Genomic DNA, 24,116 nt, shown 5'->3' with positions numbered 1-24,116 from the left:
TGCAGGCAGTCAGGCCCCTTGTAGGTAGAAGGACAGTACATATTTAAAAGGCCATCTGGAGTTTATGGCTTCCAGTTCAGCATTCCAAGTAAAGGGAAACATTAAATGAGCCTAGCTATCTACAAAGGACGGATGATCCAGGTTGGAGGAAGATCCTAACATTTGCCTTTGAAGTTTAGCCACCTGGAAAGTGCCAGCTGTGAAACATCAAAGGAAACCTGTCCCTCCTCCACCCAGGGCAAAGCACTTTGTAGAACTTTTCCTTAAGAAGCATGACTCTGTTTAGCTTCTCAAGCCAAAGAAAAGCTTTAAAGCTGTTTGATAATCCCAGTGGCAAGAAGGAAGAAGGACTGGTTTGGGATACTGTTCATTTATCATCCGTGTGAGCTGCTGGCTCCTTGAACGAGAACATCAATCAGCCTATGAACTAAGTGATATATCAGCTGCCTGACTGGAACCTCTGATCCTCTTATTCTCAAGCAGAAGAGGAGAAAAGCATCTTTGCCTTCCACGGGTCACTTAATAGGCTTTGGGACAGGGGCAGATCATTCTTAGTTGCAGTAACCGTCTTTTTAAGAAGAAATGAATGATTCTTGTGTTACTGACCCCTGTTTCCCTGAAAAGAGGAAAGGGGAGAAAAAGAAAACAAATGGTCACAGGGATTGGACTGAGATCAGCATTCCTACTCAGTACCAGTCAGATAGTATGGTTACTCTGCCTGATAAATGATCTATATGCTGAAACAGGCCTTCTGTTTGTTGGAGGGATTATTAAATTTAAAATTTTGTTTTAAAGCTTCCTTCTCAGTACTGTGTTCCAGTCACTGCCTGTTGTTCAATGGAGCAAGGCGGAAGAGCTGTGAAACTATGGCTTCCAGATTTTGCCAGAATTTTATTAAACACACACACATATTAGCAACAACCTAGATTCAAAAGGCTTTAATATGTCTAACAAATGAAATATCCCCTGAAGCAAAATGAAATTCTTTGACTCTTGATAGCTTCCCTAAGAATATCAATAGAGAAAAATAACAAGACTATTAAGCTTTTTGAGCATCTGTAGAGAGGTCCCAGGTTCCCTAGTCTCAGGAAAATCTCTGTTAGGTTTTGGAGTAACCAATAAGGAGAAGCAAGACAGCTAAAAAAGCATACTTTTAGGATAAAGCCTAATGAATAACAATATTAGCAAGTGGGTGCCCACAGCAGAGAAAATTAGATTACACAACACAGCGCCTTCTAATTTATGTCCCCACGTTACGGTAGTTACAGCTTGCTAATATTAAAGTGACATTTTAAAAGCTGATATATTATGCTTGTATTATCAATACATGATACCACAAAGCATAATTTAGTATTAACGATAATCCCTCTTCTGTATAAAAATGTCCCAGAAGTTTTGCCTTAAATTCTGCATTTTCAAATCATTTGAAACTATGTAGTCAGAATGTTCTCATTCCTTGCATTTACTCTGGGCATCAGAATTTGGTGAGCTCCTTAGTAGCATTCAAATTAACCTGTTTTAGGTCATATCTGAGCTCCCAAAGTTTCTCACACTATGTAATATAATTGTTGTGCATATTTAATAGTTGAAATGTACTCTTAAAGAAGAGTCAGGAATCAAGATTTAGAACCTGTTTGTTTTTTTCTGCACTTCAGGTAATGATTAGTATTATAGAATTAACTGCTGGATACTTAGATAAACAGGATGTATAAACCTTCATGTAGTAATGCAATTTCCAGCTACCTTACTTTCTCCAGAATTAAGAAAATATGTTTTTCTGCTATTTCATGAGTAATCTAGAAGGAAATGGAAAACAGAGAGTCTTCACTTTGTTTCCATTCAACCATGTAGTATTGGGAAAGAATTATCTCCATGTTCTTTTCATCATATGCAAAAGGAGTTGGCTAACGCACCTTGGATAACACCCTTTTCATGAACAGCTGGCTTGGACACATGGTGAACTTGTTTTAATATACGTTTCTTTTATTTTGGCACTTTATCTAATCAATTTCAGCACATAGCAATTACAAAGTTTTATAGAACTATGGCCAGCACTGGCTCCTTAAGTAAGTTTGCCTAGGTCACATGTTGGATCCTTCTGCATTCCCAAATAAAATATTATTATTAGGCAGTATTAGAAATGAAAAAAGCCTCAGCCCAGAACTGGCAATGAATTTCATATTCAGGAATGCCAGAAGCAATTAAAAAGATATTGAGCCTTGTTTTAGGCTGAACTATGGCTCTTTTTTCAGTTACTGGCAGCTCTCCCATAGCATACTTGAAATCTTATTATTAGTCAGGGTGGCCACTATTTGTTCACTGTTAAGGAAACCAAGTGTCACAGTGTTGATCAGACCTTCCTTCTGGGCACTCACCAGACTTATGTGGATTCCAAAAGCTGTACATAAGTCACTTGCTTGGACATCTCTGACATCTTCCTGGAAACAGCTTCCTGTCTGTTACTGCTCCATAGCATGCCATGTTTCAACAACATTGCCTTCCCAAAATTAGTATAGACTTCCAAAACACTTCAGGAACTGTCATTAGGCACCCCCTTTTAGGGTCCCAACCTTGGTAATCTACAGTTCAGCACCCTTGGGACATATGATGGTTGAAGTACATGCAATACTCTACAAAGATTTCATCAGAAGTACCCTAATTTTAGATAGCTTAAGTGATACGCAGTTATTAACAAAGCAATAAATACCCAAATGTAATCCCTTTCCTCATCACACAAATTAACGCTCCTATAGAACTTTCTCAGAGTCCCTTGAGTGTGTGCAGTTTCTACATCTCTACTTGCTATTTTCAAATATAACTTATTCTTAGGAACATGAATTTCATCTTATTTCAGCCCCCGATAGATAGCTTGTTTTGACCCTATATTTTCCCATAGTCAAAAAGCACTAAAAAAAAAAAGCAAGTTTATTCTTTGAAAACATTAGCTCTTTATTCCTTCCTCTGACCTCAAGCCTCACTAGGCTTTTCAAACTACTGCCCTGTTACGCATGTTCTTTTGTTCTCCTGTTGGACGGTCTGTTTGATTTCAAACCCCCGTTCTCAGTAGAAAACTACATCGTCTATGTTTTGACCTAATTCATTGTCTTAAGACATTTTCATTTGAAAGGAAATTACTTATGTTAACGACACTCTATTCTCCACAGTCTGAAAGGGGTGTTAATGTATTATATGATATTATCCTGTCTGGTAATACATGGTTAACACTACAGTTACTAGGTTCTTCTATGATATGAGCAATGTAGCTGCACATAGAAAGGTTCTTCTCTCAAGTCGGTGATAAGCTATTATTAATAAGAGTGAGGAGAGGATTATTATTTTACAGATAACTAAAATGCACCAGCAGATTAATTAGAAATAGTATTGCATTATCATTAGAAGAATAATTCCTTAAAAAAGCAGCAGTATAAAAGTAGAACTGTTATTTTTAAGCGGAATAAAAATCTTCTTACTTCAGAAAACTTCCATGTATTTTTAATGTAAAATTATTTTCATGTTATATTCAATATTAATTAAAAAAATCATTTGGGAGTGTTTGCACTTTATTTCTGAAGCCAGATATAGAAAGAACTTTATTCTATGCATAAGCATTTGCCTTGTCATATGCCTTTCCACCTCTCCAAAAGTCTGAGTTGAGACTCACAGCATAACCAGAAGATCGTTAGATTTCATTTTGGACAAATACACTCCAGAAGGGTAGGATGTTGCAAACACATGTGGGAGCCTTTTTTCTTTTATATAATGTGTGTTTCAGCTCAAGCATATCTGTGGGCTGCAGCTATTCTAGTCAAGTAAGGAACAAGAGGCTCTCTTTAAAATCGTTCCAGAGCTACTACAGACTCAGTAGTTTGAAAGCAATACTTCTCTGTTGGAAATCAAAAAGTGGCCAACGCAGATCTTGAAATTTTGGGATTGTGTTCCCCTGATAAAATGCTCTTCTGACTCCCTAATTAATTAACTGGAGTGCTTTCCATCATTTTCATTTCCTAGGCTGATTAAAAGAATCTCTGTTGCAGATCTAACCTTGAAGTGATGAAGGCATGGATAATTAGCTCTCAAACAAAATGAATGAACATGAATTGTACCCAGAGTAAACGCTGGGAAAGAAAATAGTCACATAAATACTGCCGTATCAGCAGCAGATTGGGATACAAAATTGTTCACAGATGAAAAAACAATGTTAGAAGTAAAGAGCAGATGTATCCTCTTCAATGAAACAGCGAGTGCCATATTCATAGATTAACAGAGATTTCCCTTAAAAACTATCAGCACATCTTTGCCTGGAATGGCTGCCAGCTAGCTAATGGCCATGTCTACCAGCCATTGCCTTGCTCCAGAGGACCAGCTGGAATGAGGGAGATAGAGAAAGGGGAATGTGATGGCCATCGCCTCCTCATTCATGTCTGGCCCTGCAGAGGCGGTTAGCAGAGGAGGAGCTTTCAGAGCAGCGCATGGAAGAGACCTCATTAGTTCAAACAGCTTAAACCAATTTATAATAATAATTAAATATAGGTGATCCAGTCGCATTTTATCTTAATTGTTCACAGGACTAGAGTGTTTCTGTACAGAGATAGCTCTGAGAGAGAATCTGATTGTATTTTAGTGTGCCTTGAGGCTATTAACCAAGCACCTTTTAGTTGCATGCTTTGGCAAACTTGCCTTTATTTTCCTGTGTGTGAATAATGGTATTACTGGAAGTCATTTTATCCTGTGTCAGAGTCACAGCATGTAACTCATATATGCTGTTAGCGCTGGAGTTGTGCCAAGGCCCACCAGAGTGGAGTCTGAACCATTCAAGGGGGTACCTAGCACTACTTGCTAGATGAAGTCAGACAAAACAGAAGCGGTTGCTCCTTTGAAATCCTTAAGAATCCTCAAAGCTGAATTTAAACACAGAACAAGTTAGATTCATAGTTATTCTGGATGGGCAGAATTGTGCTTCTTGGATGAAATAATTTGGAACTGATTACATCTCCCAAGTTACTTAAATGATCTTGTCTATGATAAATTCCAAATTATAGAATAACTTCCTACCCCATATTAAGGACATCTCTAAAATCTGTAGTGACCTGCAGTTTGCATTGAAGTCCCAGGAGATTTCTATAAAGACTAAATCAAATATCAGCAATTAGCATAATCAGTATCCCAGGTAAATAGAAATTCTGTTCTCATGTAGTTATTTCTGAAGGCTAAACACTGCAGCCTTTGTATTATCTGCAATATCCATCAATCAATGAGAATTACATATACATAAACATTGAAGGGTGGGAACATTTCTCCCCTCTGGGGAACATTAACATGGTCAAGACACAAGACAGCCTCATCCATTTAAACTTAGCTTCCAATGTACTTTTAGTCTTAGCAATACAAAATAAAACGTAATTTCAGAGTTTTTGAAAGGCAGTTGTTCTAGGAAAGATTATGCAATTAAGAATATGTTCTGATATGCTTATACAGCCTGACTTCATATTAATATGTCCTCGTATTTTTATTACATAATAGCAGTACAAATTCAGTATTTATGGTCAATGACACACTCACCTCCCCAGTGCTCATCACACACTGTGAATAAGGTGGTTTTATTGGCTAGTCCTGGAAACACACTGCTGCACTCCATAACAATAGCCTGAGGAATCATTATGATGCAGGACACAATCCAGATAATTATAATGCTGTTCCTTGCCCGCTTGGCTGTGCTTTTAAACATCAAAGGGTGACAAATTGCATACCATCGATCCAAAGCAATGCAGCTCAGTGTTAGTACAGACACAGAGACTGAAACTGTCTAAAGAAAAGACAATAGTATGTAAACTTTATCAGAGTTTTAAAAATGAGTTATATTTTCAACAAGTTAATAAGTTAGTTCTTTATTTGCAGTTAATAAATAGAAATTATTCATAGAAAAATGACTCCTTTTTAAATCACTTCTTACAGAATTAAAAACTAATATATAAATCTCCTATTTATTTTGTGTGATATCTTCATCTGCTGCAGTCCCACTGGGATCAATAGGACAATTCACAAATTAAGGTGCTACTCAAGCTGAAAAGGTGTAGCAGGATCAGATGTTGCAAGAATAAAATTATGCAACTCAGAATTTACAAAACATTATCTGAAAAATTACTTTTAAAACATAATACCACTAATTAGATCCCCTCCCCTTTTTTTTCCTTTGTAGAACACAGTTTTTTGGTTTTCTATGCTCTACTCAGATACAATATCGTCCTTTTGCTTTTCCAGTTTTCACAGGAAGAACGGAAATTCTCATGAAAAAAAAAATCATCCTACAGCAAACTAAGTCATTTTTTCCTTCTATTCAATATAGGAAATGATCTATGATTTTGGTTTTATTCTTTCATTCTGCACACTAGGTGATCATTTCACTTTCTCTTCAGATTTTCTTCCACCGGAAAGCAGTCTTTGAAAGAAGTTTGTGAGTTTGATTCTATCCAGTAGAGGACATACTTGCTGGAGAACTAGTCCCCTTGACAATGTGGGTCTTCGGCCTGAACATACAAATTCAGGCTGAAAATGTTAAGTGTGCGATACTTTCAGAGTTCTGCTAAGTTTTTTTTTGCTTTATAACGTCTGAAAGACCAAGCAGCTTTTCATTCTGTTATGCCTAGTTTGTTCATCTAACTGATAAACTTAGAAAAGATGCCAATCATTTTGATGGAAATGTTCTCATAACTAAGTAAGTCAGACCACTGATAATGAATGAGCGGTGGCAATTGTTGCTGAAGGGACACGATATGATCAGCTCCCAGTGGACGAGGATACTTTAACTATTTCTAAATAACGCTCACTAAGTCACTAAACATCTATGGAGGTATAAACTCTCTTCAGAGTTCTTCAGAAGGTCTGAATTCTCTGTCATGAACACTTACTCGATGTTTATGTCCACATACAGAGAGTATAAACGCCTGTAATTCTACTTAAGTACATTTTATGGCTTTATATCCTTTCTGAATTATTAAGATAATCAGACAGAGTAAAGAGCATCAGGCAACTGTCCCAGTAGGTGTATTGCCCAAGCCTACCAATCAGTTTCACCAAGAACAATATTTATTAAGCATAAACATATAATTCACAAGTGGAACAGTCCTTTAGTCCTGTGCAGGTATCCTGAGATATCCGCTCTAGCTGAGATAAACTTCCATCACATAATCCCAGTTAGGAATATGCTTTTGTTCTTTTTCATAACAATGGTAATGTGCATGCACACACAGTGTAAAACAATACCTGTAAGTAGGGAATCACTTTGCAGAGAGTCTGCCCAAAGAACCATGTTTCTGTGATGTCCACGACTAAAGTTGCTGGAAGACAAGTAATTGTGACCAGAACGTCAGCCAGAGAGAGATTTACTATGAAATAGTTGGTAACTGTCCGCATGTGGTGATTCTTCCACACTGCAATGCAAACTGAATTTGGAAAGAAAAGTTAGTGTGCTGCGAATAACCTAGGTAATGCTTCAACAAGAAAACACTTTGCACTGTAGAATTAAGGAAGTGTGTCATTTGCTTAATAAAGAACCCTTAAATATATAGTTTAGCATAAAAAAATATGTTTTGTGTTAGAATGAAAACAAGAGGGTATATGGAGAGAATCTCAATACCCAAAGAGTAGCTCTCCAAAGACCACAACATGAGAAATATTAATCTGATATACAAGGCTGCCTATTTTACTGCAAGTACTAACTTCAGTAGCTATTAACACAATTGCCTTCATTTCCATTTTAATCATTGGGCTATATTCTATGGAAATATATGTCTACATTTGTAAAAGCTTGTCTTTTTTACAATACTGTAATTCTTAATTTAAAATGCTACCACATGGCGTCTTGTAAATGGCATCCACACAACAATCATTTATAACATATTTTGCTATGCATAACCTATCCATTGTATCTGCAGAGAATCTGTGACAGTTGTGTAGGCAAAAGGTATTTGGGATTTGAGGTAAGTAAATTAATTTTTTCAGTATTAAGTGCAAAGCCTTTTAAATGTGTTTTTTTTTTTGATCATGACTATTGTGATCAAAAGCAGCATGTAGCAAATATTCTACAAGACAGGCCTTTAAAGATTGCTTTGCATCATTTCATTTCAATTTGAAAGGCTTTTATAAATGAGGCAAATCATTCCTTGAACATGGTGACACTAAATTCACAAGCCAATACATTAGAAATGTCAAAATTGAGTCTGAGAAACTAACCTGAAAAAAATAAATTTTGAATAACTTGGAAATTAAAACCCTAAGAGACTGTAACATTTGATAGCTTTCAAATTTTCTAGATTTCAGTCACTAAAAGCTCTTTAAAAACTCATGCATAAAATTTTCCTGAAATACCACAATACTTCTTGTAATAAAACAATACAATATATTGTGCATTAGAGGTTCTTCTCCTTTAAAGAGTAATTCATCCATCCTGCAAATCTGGAAGAAGATTCAAAGTCTCCTTCATCTTTCAGGATATAGCACTAGGCTTAATTAAGATATATTAAGCAGATCACAGAACACTACTGCATAGAGTTAGAAAGGTCCTCAGGAGGTTGTCCAAATCTAAAACGGAATCAGATGAAGTTAAGCCATTCTCTTATTAAACTAACAAACACAGCTGGAAAAAAACAGACAAACTTTAAGGTACATAATCTGTTAAGATCAGATGCTTCTTTAGATCGTAAGAAGGATGGTGTGCCTGAAAGCTTGTGTCCATCTTACAGCTGTATCAGCTGATATAATAACAATATTGCTTCACCTCACAAATCTTGTCTTGCGTAAGTCTTTAGACTAGCACAACTACAGTAAGACTACCACCAAGACATCCTCGGTAAGTTTAATTTTTAAAGTCTGTTATTGGTGAAGATTTCATGCCTATCTTAAATATGTTCCAGGGCTTAACGATCCTTCCTATAAAAAAAAAAAAAGTTTTTCTATTTCTAATCTACTTTTCCTTTGCTATTTACATCTTTTTTTTTTCCTGTACACAAATGGCAATGAAGAACAGTTTTTCCTTGAGGCAATGTTTCACACATGTACATATGTAAAGATTTTTATCACATCTCTTCCCAGTCAACTCTTCAGACTGTTGCAACCATCCTTGTTGCTGTTCTCTGGATGTTCCTCAAACTGGATCACAACTTAGTTGTCAGAATGCCTTGCCCCAAAAAGGCACAATAATGATTCAAAACTTTACTAAAGCTTTAGTGGGAGCTAAGACTGGAACACTCCTTCATGAAAGCAAAGTTTGGACATTTGCGGGTAATTTAAGACAAGTAGAGAGAGGCTAAGAGAAGGTGATTTTGTCAACTACCCCGTTAGGATGCAGGCTTCCAAGTTTCATCCGAAACTCTGTTGTGCCACAGTAAATGCTCGTCATGTCTTCTATGCAGACTTGGATGAAAAATCTAGGGTTTCATAATTGAACCTACTTAAATTTAATCCTTGATATGCATCCTTCATGCTATTGGATTGTAAATCCAAGTCAAATCCCCCCTGCAAGGCTCTTTGTTGTCCTTGGACTGCTTTTGGAGAAAAATCTGTCACATCATTCATTTCTTCTGTTGTGTTCTTTGTGAATACAGAATTTTAGTTGTTCTTAGCTGTGGCCTCAAATAATTAAAAGGCAGTGCTTACAAATCAAAGCTTAAATATCATATTAATTGTGTTTACTGCTTATTTGGGTGATTTAAGTTACCTAAAGAAGTAATTATTTGTATAGCTTCACATGGTAATTACAGGACTTTACCATTTTTACTTGATGCATGGGACTACTGCAGTTATAACTTACAACAGTGACTAACGATAAGTTATTTATAATTTATGACAACGTAGAGGTAGCACATAACAGGGGAGATAATACATTGCTGCCTCTCTTGAAATTTCACTCATGACAGGAAATGCTGGAAAAAAAATTGCAAACACCATTTCACTTTCAATAATGCAAGTGCTTCTGGCTTTTACTGATGGCTTTCTCTTTGCCTTGAATTTAATTCATATTGAAAGTATAATCCCGTCTTGTGTTAGGCAGAAGTTATATCAAGTGTCCATGTTTTTCTGTACTTGTTACGTTTTTAACAATAGGCAGTAGTTAAATAAAATATTGTTTTAAATGCTCAGGGTTCAGCTGCTATAGTTTCAACAGCCTTAGACTGCTAGCTGATTCTTTTATGTGCCTATTTTTGAGCAGAGGATAGCAGTGCTTAAATGTGTCAGATTTAAGCAGATAGGTATACTCTTTGACAAAGTCCATTCTTATTCCTGGGCTGCCATGTCTGGGGAAAGAATCTGGTTGTAAACATTATTTTAGGTAAAAAAACTCATAAAAAGTTAACAAATGTGAGGTTAATCTCATTGGCCATAAACAGTACCAAAAAATGAATTCATAGCATTTTGCGTGTTGCATTCAAAGCTTTCTATCAGTATGAGGACATGAATCTTCATAATATCCCAGGGAGCTAAGAAAATATTCATCTTAGATACGAGGAAAGAAAAGCAGAGTACGGAAGCTGGCAAAGGCCATCAAGTAAATTAGACCCAGAATGAGAAACATGGACTTCCAAATTCTCAGCTCTGTACTAAGACTTCCATATCACACTGTCTTATCGAGAGTGGAATTTAGATGAACTCCAGTGCCTGCTATTCCTCAGAGAAACATAAAAGATTGTTCCCCTTGATACTCAGGGTGTAGTCATACAGAAAGAAGCTCTTAATTCCTTTGAATTCTAGTCTACAGCGGCTAGAGGCACCTAAAAGGTGGAAGAAGTTAATTTACAAGCATAGAAATGTAGGATATTTTGTTACTTTAGGTTTCTCTGTTTATATTTGACTGTTTCCCCTTTTCACTTGATAAATTCTTTACAGCATAGACAATTTTCCATTCTCTTTTCGTACGGTGCTTAGTGCAATAATATCCTAACTTATGTGTTTAAATACTGCCAAAACAATTAAGAAATCTCCCAGCAATTTCCTTCATGCACGTACACAGAAAATGAGTATGTATAAGAGAGGCTGCTACAAAAACCTCTGAAGAGAAAGTATCTTAAAAATTACAGTCAGCTTTTATCCCCCCACACTTATTGCCCTCTGCTGGCTGAAGTACTGCTTTCAACCTGTGCAACTGTATGATTTCTTTCAGTGTAAGGCTAAACAGAACTACAGGAGTTTGCTATGAATAGGATAGAATGATGCAAATGACAGAAAGTTAGTTCAACATATTCCTCTCCAGCCTTCATATTCTTCTGAGCCTACTACAGTGCTAAGCTTGTTGTCCAGGACAACAGCTTCATTCATACACTGGTGATCTAGCAGATCATCAAGAAAGTGTCTCTATCCTATGTTCAAAAGCTAATCTTTTTCTGAGAGTGCAAAACAGTCTGAATATGCCACTGAATATACTATAACTAGTTAAGCATTAGAACAAGGGGACTTTGTCTTCCCTCTGCTCCTCTCTCACCCCTTTAAATATGCGTTTCCACTCCTATTTCCATCTCAGCCAGTCCTGCAAGTAAGTGCAGACGCTCAGCTTCTGTATAAACCTTAAAGAAACATGCTAGAGAAGGGAAGTTTCGTAGAGCATGAAATGCTGTCTACCCACCTACAGTGAAAGGCAGAAAGCAGTAGCTTTCTGCTGGGCTTAGAGAAGAGAAGCAATGAAGAAACAGGTAGTAAAGATTCTCAGCTGGAAGTGGATTTTACCAAAAAGCAATCCAAAATCATAAAACAAGAGATGAGGCCAGCATCAGCCTTCCTAAAAAAATCTGGAAGACATCACAGAATTAAGAGGGTGTCTGTTCAGTTAGGGCACAATATAGTATCTTAAATTAAATTGTTTGAACCTCAACAGAAAAATCTATGAACTAGTAAAAGTAGCCCTGAATAAACCCATGATTTAACATTCTATGCAAATCTTTTACAGGACCTTTGATGTACCCAGCTATAAGTGTGAGTTAGAAAGCAAGAGACACGATATTAACATACACAGAGCAGAAAGAATCAGAAGTTCAAAGAAAAGTAGGAGAAAAATGTGAGAGAAATGAATCTGAGAAAAGTTCCTTTATTATGTATAGTTCTTCAAAATTGTTATCACTCTCTATTTGAATGTAATTACCTGCTCAGTTCTATTATTTTCTGTATTATAATTTTTATTTTGTAAAAATGCTCAAAGTCACAGTCAATAACTTTCTTAGAAACGAAAACAAACAGGCCAGCTTTCACAAAGAGCAGCTGGTTGTCCATTGGTTACGTAGTCAGACTATCGTTACTCCTTCCTCATAATGAAATTTCTCACCACTGATGCCTTCAGTTTCTTCTACCAGAATCGCGAGAGGAGCTTTAAGCAAAACGATTGCTGTTCTTACCTTTGCCACACAGTGTCAGTGAAGGCTTGGAAACTAGCTTGAATTGCCAGGCTGATTCTGTTTGGAAAAACTGGTAGAGGCTTTCCTCAGTGAAGAGAGTTCTGTTACAGTGAAGTTTGTTTCAGAACTCACCCTTCCAAAAGCTCATCATCTCCCCCCAGAAAAGTCTCACAGGCAAATCTCATGAAGGACTGAATATAACAAAATCAAATCAGAGATAAAATTTAAGGCAGATACTATGCGAAGGCCATCAAGAAAGCTTCAGGTACCTCATTATATTCCTGTAGAAAAAAAAAAACCTCTCAAATATCATAGTATGGTGAGGGCTTTAGATTGGTTTTGTTCATGTATAAATTTAATCCCTGTTGGTTTTGCGTCCTTGGGTATTTTAATTAGAGGCTGTAATGCCATCTATTCACTTAGCATAATTCATTGTATCTCAAGCTGAATATGAAAATAATACAAAGGCTTCAGCTGGTATAAAATGCAGCTGATTGCCTCCTGGAAGATTTAGGCTGTCTTGAGAATATTAAACCCTATGTTACAGTCCTTCCATTGACAAATAGTTGGCTCAGCTGTCAATTATTTTCTGCATGACAGCCCTAAACCATTTCTCTAACGCTCCAGAAGTCTCATCAACCTCTTATTCAATGGATGAACTTCCAGTTGGACTTCTCAGTCCAAATAAAAACCTAATTTCCCTAACTAGCAATTCCTGACATTTCCACATATAAATGAAGGACACCATCTCTTACCTCATTTTTTGATGAGTAAGAATAATGTTAAATCCCAAATGTAGATAAACAAAGAACCATTATTTTCTTTCTCCTTCATAACAAATTTTGATGACTTACTTTTGCTCTATTAATTTAATATCACAATTGATTGTCTAAAATATAATATTAGTATATTAGTACATAGGAGTCATATGGAGGAGTCATACGGAGTCATAACCACTAATTCTGTGGTTATAAGCCCTGGTCAACAACATCTTCAAACGTATGAGATAGAAGGCTTCTAAAGATCTTTACTTCTTCTTGATGATTTGTAATTAACAGTGATAAGAAATACGTGTTCAATACATTTGGGTTATACCCTGTCCTCCCCTCCACCCTTCCTCCCCACGCCAAATAATCAATTCTTTAAATGGTATTTTCCCTCCAGCTCTTTTTTGTGTAATGACATTATCTACTGTGAATCAAGGTCTCGGTGGTGAGGTGTCTAGCAGCACAATCACACTGAAAGAAAAGCTGAGTAGATAGGCAACCAAATGGGATTTTGGTGTGCTAGAGCCCCTGCTCAAACACTGAATGAAAGCACGCTGTTGGAAGGGAAAATGCTCTGCCTGAAACTACTGTCAGTATGATCTATTCCTAATTAAGGATTCTTCTGCTTTAATTTAAGAGTCCAAAAATTAGGTGGCTAAGTCTAAGCTCATTTTATTTTAGATAAACTCTGTGAGCCTTTCAATAATTTTGACGATGATCTTGATTAAGGAGCAAGAAGCATTTTAACTAAATTGCAGAGGTAATTAGAGGTTTTTGAGACCAGCCGCGAGAACAAAATATCTGAAACACAAACACTGCTTCTGTGAAGAGGAAGAGGATATCTACTTCCTAGGCTTTCAATCTCATACCTATTATTAAGTTCTAACTTACACATTACTTCATTTTTACATAACTAATCTTATCTAGAAAAAGCAAATCTAACACAAAATAAGTTAAGGTTGAAAAATAGAAACACAATACAATAGTAACACAAAAGAGACACTTTTTATACAATGTCTGTTGTAACAAAAATATATTGAAAAATTCCTACAGCTGGTAACAACACCCAGCAGATAAGAACTGTCCTTGTATATGTGATGTGACAGCTGAAAAGATGGATAATATCCTTGGTTGCATACACAAAGGAATCACATAGTCTGTCAGTGAGGTGATAGCTCCTCTTCATAAGACACACTAGAAACACATCAACAGATTTGAGCAAAATCATAAAAGTATAACAAAAGAAGTAGATGGTTAGATCATGCTCCCTTATGCATCCCAAGTAAAAAAGTCCATGTGAGAGGGAGTCTCATTTTTTCTAGTAAAAGTCTAGAAATATACTGAAATTGTAAGAAATATGGATGAATAATATTGAACAAATGAAATCTTAAAATATTTTATTGAATGCCAGCCTAACTGAAATGTACTTATGAGGAACTTTCTCCCACAGAAGATAAAGAGAATCTGTATAAATAAAAATAGGTACCTAATAACTAGTCTGCTTACAGCAATGTAATTCCTGACATGCTTTCTAGCTACCAAGTGCTCTGTTGTACTCTGACTTTTAAAAGGAATTGTGACTTGGGGTTTATTGGTTCCTTCTGTGCTCTCCTATCCACTCTTATACTGTATGTACTTCCTCATTATTATGGTGCTAGAGAAGAACATAAGAACCAAATTATGTTTGCTGGAAGCTAATCTCTATGAAGCAGAACTGGGAGTAATAGCACAATCATCTAATTGGCACAGGGTTCATTTTCTAACTTAGTCGCATTACATAATCTTAGGCAATTAACACTGTAATGGGAATGGGAGTTATTACCAGAAGATCAGCTATTCAATAAAAACAATTTGCCAAAAATCTCAGTTCTGGTCATCTCTGGAGGAATTGAGAGGTACCATCACACAGTTTCTTGAGCTAACAATACTGATTAGCACAGATCAGTTTTAAACTGTCCCTACACACACACACGTACATACACAGAAACACGCGTGTGCACGCACACACTCACACACACCATATTATTACAACTATGAGTTGACATTTCTGGTCATCTCTGCAGAACTGTCTGTGCTGAATGATCAATGATTTCATGACCGCATTTGAAGTACTTATTTGTCTATCTGTAGTAACAGTAAAAAGCCTACAAAATCCTTACATACACTTCACATTAGAGATGTAAGGACCCTAAATATAGCTGTTATACTGCATATGATTCTACGATGAAAAGATTTCAGACTTCACTGTGATTCAAACTAAAATCTGAGTGGCTCATTAAAATCAAGGTGAGCTTCATGCCTGAAATGCTGTGCAACTTTGAAACCTTATGCTTCAAAACGCATCCATCAATCAGCATTAAATGGATTTAAGTTAGGAAAAATCCTTCCATGTTTATTTCTAATGTAGGTGTAAGAATTCCTTCTCTTTAGACTATACAAAGAAAATACCATTCACGATGCAATGGGAATGCTACAATGAATATCTTGCACAGTATAACATGTCTGAAACTACATCATAAATCCACACTGCTAACATCATATTCCAAAAATTGGAAGTCTTACTGTTCTGAGAACCAGGAGGCAGAGGACAGCTTTGCCAGGGCCAAGCGCACCACCCAGCCCTGCATCCTCTTCTTCCAGCCCAAGGTTTGGCCACCTAAGCCTGAGGCCAGCTCTAATATGGTGCAACTGGGTAAGCTGGGGTCAGACCGCTGGGAAAAGAGCTTTGGGAGACAGCTGTGACAGCTGTGAGGAGGTCTCTTATTTGCTTGGGAACTGCATTTAAGCTTAGGCTCTTGCCTTTAGCTCTGGCAGAGACCATGTTGTTTGTAAGTGCGCCTGTGGCCGGTCATGAGCCATCCTGAACCAGATTGTGCTGCTGACCCACTGACTTGATTTCTTGGCTTAACCTCAGACCTGCCTGGTTTTAACATACTCAGCTGGTTGGGCTGGGCTGTTGGCTGACCTTGGTGACTCTCACTGGACTTGCCTTGCTCTCCTTGCTTGGGCACTGTGGGGCTGTGCCCTTGCTGGCAAGGGCACTGCCCTGCCCACCTGGCTACCTCAGCTCCTGGCTTGCCTTCCAGGGGGAGCAACCCTCTCTTGCTGTTCTATGACAAATTCCATTTGTGAGCAAGCACAACACTGAAAGCAAGTAAATCAGCTGCTAACAAATATCCAGAAAAAGGTTTCACTTGACATGCAGCACAGAAAATAAACACTGCTTAGAAAAACTAAGCCACATTCCAAAACTTTCCATTTTGGAAAGATGGTGAGTGAAATCAAGTAGTGACAACAATCTTCAGTTACATTTCATTTGGTAATGCCCCAAAGGCACCTCTGTCTGAAGGGTACTTCACTCACCTAAAGCGTAAGTTCTGATAGTCTCTGTTCAGTTCCTGGTAGACATAACTCTACTGTTTTTAGCAGTCTCACTGAAGCTGTGCACTGGCTGAAGAGTTTGCCATTTTTTTCCTATTTAATCTGCCAAATGCATGTTAATGTGCTTTCCCTTGCCACCCCACCTGATGTTCTGGTGTTAGTTAGCTCTTTTGAGGGAGCTGCTGAGTAAGTAGCCAGCTCTTAGTCTGAGGCTTATGATATATCAGATAAGAGATATTTCATCAGCAATTCTATAGACAGAAGAAAGGAAGAGACTTGAATGGAAGAGGAGTCCTAAATTTTCAGTTTCCAACATACACAAGCCCCAGAAGTAAGACCAACAGAATCAAAGATAATTGTGAATTAAACAGGATATGAGAAGTCTTAGGAAAATAATATAATTTTTATTTCTCTTTCAATGCATTTTTATAGTTTTTGATCCTTGAGACTGGGATCTTGTCCATTTGTCCAAATTCTAGTCCTCCTCCTTTGTCACTGAATAGTTCACAGCAGAACTAGTGTCTTTTGGAATGGTGTTAGAACACAAAGAATCAAACTGCTCAAGTACGTTCCTTTTCATCCATCTGTAAAAGCAGCCTCTAGCCAGAGGTAACTGTCATTTCTTTTAGAAGAACTGAAATAAAAATCAACACAATTTTTATTAATGTTCAAGTTGTCAGGTGACCTCTTGGAGCTCACCTTCCTTTAGTCTCCTCAGTCCCTGCATTGCCCTTTTTCAGAATCAGATTCAGTAAGACTGCACTATTCATGCTACGCGGTGTAACCTTTCAGCATAAAGGATGATAATGGAGAATAGAGCTGTGTCCCCTCTGGACTCTCTGGTCAGAAGGGTTATACAGTGGAACTAGACTTAAGCATCTGGATATGAAAATTTATAGAGAAATAGGCATAATTTTAAATAAGCTTCATCTTTTAATGCATTTCTGCTCTTGATGTATCTCAGAAGGATATGCATGGCTGTTTCTTGTTAGTAATTCTCATGATATTACACAAACACCAGTGTAATTCAGTTGAAACCCTACCTCTTACATAAATGAAGCTCATATATTCTATATCATAGGTAGATGAAACAATATCAGTACCATATCATTTCCTATGTGGTATCTTTTTAAATATGACTAAGCAATCCTAGGTACTCACAATCTAGGAGATAAAAGTGGTTCTCATGCTGATATTACAGACCTCAAGCCCTTGCAATGCCAGATTCCCCAAATACTCTGGACAAAATGAAAAAAAAACCTCAAAATGCAATGAAATAAAATATGCCTCATTTACAGCCATCAAATAGGATTCATGAAGATCATGGCACCATTTAAGAGAACACATGAATCATCCTATTCTACCAACACTTGCATGTACACATAGACCTCAGTAGTTCACCAAATATATTTAAAATCGTATTAGAGAAAGACTCGAGAGATTACAGTTACCTGTTTATAGACATTAACTTGAACTCAGGTGTTAGAACTACACAAAACCTTTCTTCTACACCCAAGAAGAAAGCAGGCCTAAAATCAAACTGCAGTAAGTAACAAACAAATCACCTTGAGCTCTATGAGCCAGACTGCGAACTCTCTGAGGAAAGGACCACTGTTCAGTTCTCTACATCCTCAGCATAACGTGCTGCTAGGAGTTACTATAAAATATATTATAAACAATAGACCTATCTGGTTCTGAGTTGGAAAGAAAAGCAAATATCATCAAATTATGTGAGTAAAGAAAATCTCTTGGATCTCTCTCTGACACGCTGCATGGCCTCCAAGCCTTGGAAGCCAGCAATGTTGTGGAGTGTCAAGCTGGGAGCTGGCAGTTTGTGTGTCCTAGGACTCTTAGCTCCTGCCTGCTCCAGGATGGGCTGCCAAGAGATCCCAGCAGGCCAGCTGGCAGGAAACCAGGAGGCTGCCTTCTTCTGTGTTGGGTCTCTGGCGAAATCAAGTGATCTCTGCTGTACGTTTTGATTTTGATGAATGAGTGAGTGTTCCCTGAAAGAAAGCATTTAATTAGAAAATTTCTGACCTACTCTAATGAATAACTTAAACAAGAACCATTCACATTCTTTACCTGTGTAAACAGAGTTAAATGTATGGATTTGGGCATTAACTATTAATTCCTTATGGTCTTATTTCAGTTTTTAACTGCTGCAACTGGTTAAAGTGGAATGATCCAGTAGTAGTCCAGTGACGACAGACCTCCATGCATCCTAAAAATACCTTTCCTACCTTAATTTTCTGGTTTTCTATTTTTAAATAATGTTTTCAAATAAAGAAGAAATAGACATTTACTCAGCATACGTACCCAGGTAAGAAGTACTGCTTTGCACTACCCTTGCCAAGTAGTTGCAAGAGCTCTATTCCTGGGCTGTGGCATAAAAATCTTTTGATCTTGTGTGCAGAACAGGAAGTCCTTACTCTCAATATCTATTCTGCTTCTAGGGATACATGCTGATGTTATCACCCAGGGTTCACATTCTTTCAGTGTTAGTGTAACTACGTCTTAAAACTTCGGCCAGTAATTCTCAGGAAAAAAAAATTTGCTATTGCTTGAGGTTTTACACTGCAAGTGAAAATGCAGCTATGCAATAAGGGCATGTTTCTTTTCAGTGGCTCCAGATGAGATCTCTGGTGGGCAGCCAATGTGGGCACACATGAGAATCAGTAACATGAAGCACTTGAAAGCAGTAATCAGACTTGCATTCAAATGCAAGGACTTGCTGATGGTTTTCATTTTAGCTGGTTTTGCAGCAGTTTGGACAGTGCATGGCAATTCTCCTAATTGAATAGAAAGCGGCAATGCAGACCTTGTTATATGTTACTATTAGTAGGGAGAATTCCTGCAGTGTAGCTCAGCCAAAAGTCCAGTAGATGTCAATCAAAGGTCAAGCTTCTGATTCTACCCTTAGCTGTTAGTTAACTGTCAGAATGTTTTAATCCAGGCTATTGCTAATGTCTGAGGAAGGTGCTGTGCCTTCCATCTGTACAGATGTTACTGGGGGGATACAACGTATTTCCTCATTCCCTGCAAATGTGCTATTGAAAATAAGAGGCAGATATATCATTGTACAGATCAATACAGGGAAGAGAAAAATCTTCCCTGGTTTCGTAAGTGCTATCCAGATAGGACATGGATGAAGCAGAACCACAACACTGGCTTCTCATGCTGCACCAGTTCAGCAACATTGGTCAGACATAAGCAGAGGAACACACTGCATCACTAAGGATGACTCTATAAACCACTAAAACTCTCTTTAGAAACACTGTTGCCTTGTGTTCAAGGCAGTCCATGAGTAAACTCTAGATTAACCCTGAATACGGATTTTTCAAATTGGAAAAATTATCCCCTGAGAAAGTTCAGAATGTGTATCGCTTTATACCGTATTTTTGCCACTCGCCAAATAAACAAACAAGGTTTCATAAAAACCTCTTTGGAAAAAGAGCATAGGCCACATCTGTTCCTCTCCCCAAATGCCTGCAGTCAGTGCATTATGAGATTTCTTAAAGACGAGTTCAGCTAATGAGCACCTGCACCTGCAGATCCCACGAACAACTTCTTGCCTGTAAACAGGAACAGCGCTTTGGGTGGGTGAGGTCCCTGCAACGCACGAAGGCCCTTTAAACGGCAGACAACTTTGGCAGAGGCAGCAGCACGACCAGCACAAAGGAGAGGTGGACAGCCAAACACCAACTTCCATCCCCGACGAAAAGAAAACGTGCACAAATGTCGGGGAGGAACGTTTCCACATTGGCCACGATAATGGCTCTGTTTGCATGCGCAAAGAGAGAAAACTGTTTCTCCTCGTGGCTTTCACGGGGGGGGGGGGGGGAAGTGCAAACAGGCTGAGAGCTCCTGTAGCCGAAAAGATTTGACCTTGAGTTTTTAAAGGCTAGAGGACCGCCTGTTTACACAATGGGTGGTGGTAAATAGGTAAAGACAGATCCTAAAATCCCCCCCAAAAACAGTCTTTGCTCAGGATGAGAACGAAGGACGGTTTTCTTTGTAGTTTAAGTACACCTTCCTTAGGAAGGCCATTAGCACTGTCCGTCAGGCTCGCTGCCGAGCAATGGAGCGTGCAAGCAGGTGTTCAGGCTTCTGAATAGTGTAACCTCTTTCGCTAAAGACACACTGATTGCGTGCATATTCGGTATTTATCAGTAGTTAGCACACCACTGCAGAAAGAAAATAGCAGTATCGGTTCTTTAAAATAAAAAAGAGATTTCCAAAATGTTGCCTTTGGCTTCAGTCTCCTTCGCAGCTTGGCTAGAGAAGCCCACAAAGCTTGCAGATAGCAACCCTGACATACATAAATCCTTTTTAAAAACATGAATGGAAGACCCTTAAGGCAGGGCTCCGTACGTTAGTGCGCCACCCTTTCCATGAAAATATCAATGATGTAGATTTAAAAAAAAAAAAATTGCAAATGGCCGGGAGGAGTGGATTCTCATGGCGTAACCAGCTCCCTGGCGGTCATACCGCATGCACGTTCATTCATAAATGCAGGATTTATTAGGGCTAACGTACTCTCAGCTGATGCGAGAATCAGCAACATAAAATGCAAGTGTCTGCAGTAATAGGAAACAGCCGGTCGGGATGCAGATGCCCCAGGGCTGTGTGTGTGTGTACCGGTGTGCGCTGCCCGCACGGACACAGCCACCAACACATTTCCTTAGAGTCCGGTAAAAATAGCCGGAGTGTCGGAGGCGGGAGCCTCACGCAAGGGGAGCTCAGCCCGCTCGGAGCAGCCGTGGCCGTGGAGGGGCGCGGGGCCGGGGGGCGAGCGGGGGGCAGCGGGCTCCGGCGACGGCCCGCTCAGAGCCTCCGCCGCCTCCGTGGCACAGAGCCCGCCCCTCCCCGCCGGCCGCTCCTCTCCGCCCGCACCTTTCAACCACACGTTCGTTCGCCGGCTGCCAACGACCCTCCTCCCGCCGCCTCCCCCGGGGCAGCCCCTGCGCAGCCCCCCTGAGTGCGGAAAGCCGCCCCCCGCAACGGCCGCCCGCCTCCCCTTCCCCAACCGCCCCGTCGTTGCGCGCGCGCGGCCTCAACGGCCGCCCGCCCCTCCCCAACCGCCGCCGCCGCGCCCCCCGCCCGCCGGCTCCTTCACGGATGAATGGGAGCGGGGAGGGCGCGAGCGGGAGGCGGGCTGCCAAGCGCCGCCTCCCCTCGCTTCCCTGAATGAGAGCGAGGAGGGCGCCGGCCTCCTCCTCCTCCCCCCCCCCCCCGCGGGGGGGCCGGCGCCGCCGTCGTCGCTCCCCGGGCCGCGGGGCACCGGCCGTGCCGGGCTGCGCTCTCTGCCGGCCGGGGGCTCCCGAGGGTGGCACAGCCGCCCTCCCCGTCGCCCCCCGGGCTGAGGCTAGTCCGTCTCCCCCTCTCCCCCCCCCCCAGCTTGTCCCTGAAAACATATGTGGGTTTATTCCGGGCAGCGCTCGCGCGGGGCTCTGCCGGGCGGGCGGGGGCAGCAGCCGCCGGGCGGGCGGGGGCAGCAGCCGCCGGGCGGCCCCGAGCGCCGCGGGCCGGGGGGCGGCGGCGTTCAGCACCTGGGCCCGGCGGACAGGGGCGGCCGGCCGGCGGCCCCGGCGCTGCCCCAGCCCTCCCGGCGCTGCCGGCTAGCGGGAAAACCGTCCAAACCGTCCGGCGCCGAGGGCTCTCCGCCTCCGCCTAACTTTTGCCCCGGCTGCCGGAGGCGGTTGTCCCTCCAGAGGCTGCGGCGGGAGGTGAGGAACTCGCCCGGTTTCTAGCCGTTGAGAAAAGCCGCCGGGCGAACCGCCCCGCCGGCTGCACGGCAACTTCTGGGAGCGAGACTCACCCAGGACGTTCCCGACGAGCGCCACGACGAACACGATGATGTAGCCCGCGATCAGCGCCCATTCGTATTCTTTGGGGTGCAAATACTCCTTCCAGAGGTACCGCAGGAACTCCTCGTCCTCGTAGTCGGCGGAAGGGGTTAAAAGAGCCTCCCGCGTTTCATTCAGCTCTGGGGAGGACGACCAGTTCCTGCAAGGCGGCGGGGAGTCATCCTCCAGGCTGGGGCCGGACATCCCTGGTTGCGGTCCGGCTCGGAGCAGAGCCGCTCAGCGCTCCAGCGCGCTCGCCAGCCCGTCCATCGAGACGCGCCGCTGCCGGCGGGCGGCGGCCGCTGGGGAGACGGGCAGAAAATGACGCGGGAACGCGGGGAGCCAATGCGGGCCGAGCCCGGGCTCCGCGCAGGCCCCGCGGGCGCGCAGGGCGCGCGGCCGCCGCGGCGGGGAGCGAGCGCAGCGCAGGGCGCTGCCTCCGCCGGCGGGGAAAGCCGCGGCGCCTCCGCACGGCGCCCCGCTGCCTTTGCCCGCAGCCGTGCGCGCTCCCCGCACGCGCGCACGCCCGCCCTCGGCTGCCGCGGGCCCCCCTGCCCCGCTCCGGTTCCCCTTGCTAGTGCGTTTCCCCCCGCTGCTCGCCCTCAACCGCGTCTCTTGTTCCCGCTTTCACACGTCGCACATCACAGGGCGTGAATGCCAGACGCTTGCGCGCTCAAGGACAGGAGTTCACGCGCGGCGGGGGCAGGCTGCTGGCTGAGGGCAGCTGCTGAAAAATGCCTGGCTAACGAGACTGTCTCCTCAGGGTGCCCCTTAAAAAGTTCTGCTGGGTGTGTGACCAAAAAGGAATGAATTAACCCCAGGGGAAAAATCCAGAAGGGCACTGAAGAGACAAACGTGTGCTTTTCTTGGGTTTTAGGATCGGGAGAGCTCGTTGTGGGCTTCAGTCTAGTGTGTAGAAACACCCTGCCCTGAGGGTGTTTCAGCCATCCAGCTGGGGGTCTCAGGAGAGCAGCTCCCCACTATTTAGCTATTCCCAATTGAGCTGAGCTGGCAGAGAGCAACTGAACAGAGCCCAGAAGCCAAGCGCTACTTAAGCAGCGTGATAGGACTCCTGGCTGCTGGTCATTGCTTCCTGGACTGTTTTCGTATTTTGCCCAGTGTACAATGGGCAAAAAGTCAAAGGGAACTGAACTGAAAGTGAAGGGACGGGAAGTCTGGACTTGTCCCTCCTCGTTGGAAAGCAAACAAACAAATAAACAGACAAACAAACCCTGTTATCCAGATAATTTGTTATCCAGGTAATTCCTAGCTGAATGATTTAATGAGCAGGGTATAAGCACCACTTTCTTTGTGAAATGCCACACCTGGCTCAGTTAAATCAAGTAATTTATGTGGAGGGTCTGCACCTCCACAAGAAGGAAGGAACCATTGTGCTTCTCTAGTTCCAAAACATAGACATCACAGAGAGACAGAAATTCAGAAGCACTCTGGTGTTCAGCTCTAGACGGTACTTAATCATTCTTTGCAGGCGTGCAGCCTGCTCTGTTGACTGCAAAGTCCAACACAGCATATGCACACCTGTTGTTGCCATTATCTATTTCTATAGATCTGCTCTCCTAGCTTTAGTTCCCTCTCCATAAAATAAAGAAAAGATCTCTTTCCTATTCCACAGGGAAATTGAGAGGACTTTTTAGGATAAATACATTAAAGACTGAGATATCCTCAGATATAAGGGTAGGATCAGCACCTAGCTTACATAGATTAGAAGGGTAGATTTTCATAAAGAT

General features: G+C 41.2%; 1 protein-coding gene across 1 annotated transcript in view; it reads right to left on the bottom strand.

Moving 5' to 3' along the window:
• The window catches only part of HCRTR2 (hypocretin receptor 2), a 36,273-nt gene extending 13,499 nt beyond the window's left edge, over nt 1-22,774 (bottom strand). The window contains exons 1-3 of the mRNA XM_068936439.1: nt 22,341-22,774; nt 7,261-7,439; nt 5,560-5,803 (exon numbers count right to left, since the gene is read on the bottom strand). Of these exons, the coding sequence (XP_068792540.1) occupies nt 5,560-5,803; nt 7,261-7,439; nt 22,341-22,572 (655 nt within the window). The 5' untranslated portion in view covers nt 22,573-22,774. The remainder of the gene's footprint in view (nt 1-5,559; nt 5,804-7,260; nt 7,440-22,340) is intronic.
• Nucleotides 22,775-24,116: the final 1,342 nt, after the last annotated feature.

The sequence above is a fragment of the Struthio camelus genome, chromosome 3, assembly GCF_040807025.1.
Source record: "Struthio camelus isolate bStrCam1 chromosome 3, bStrCam1.hap1, whole genome shotgun sequence".
NCBI lineage: Eukaryota > Metazoa > Chordata > Aves > Struthioniformes > Struthionidae > Struthio > Struthio camelus.
Note: the sequence above shows the minus strand (reverse complement) of the source record. Positions and strands in the feature narration are given on the sequence as shown.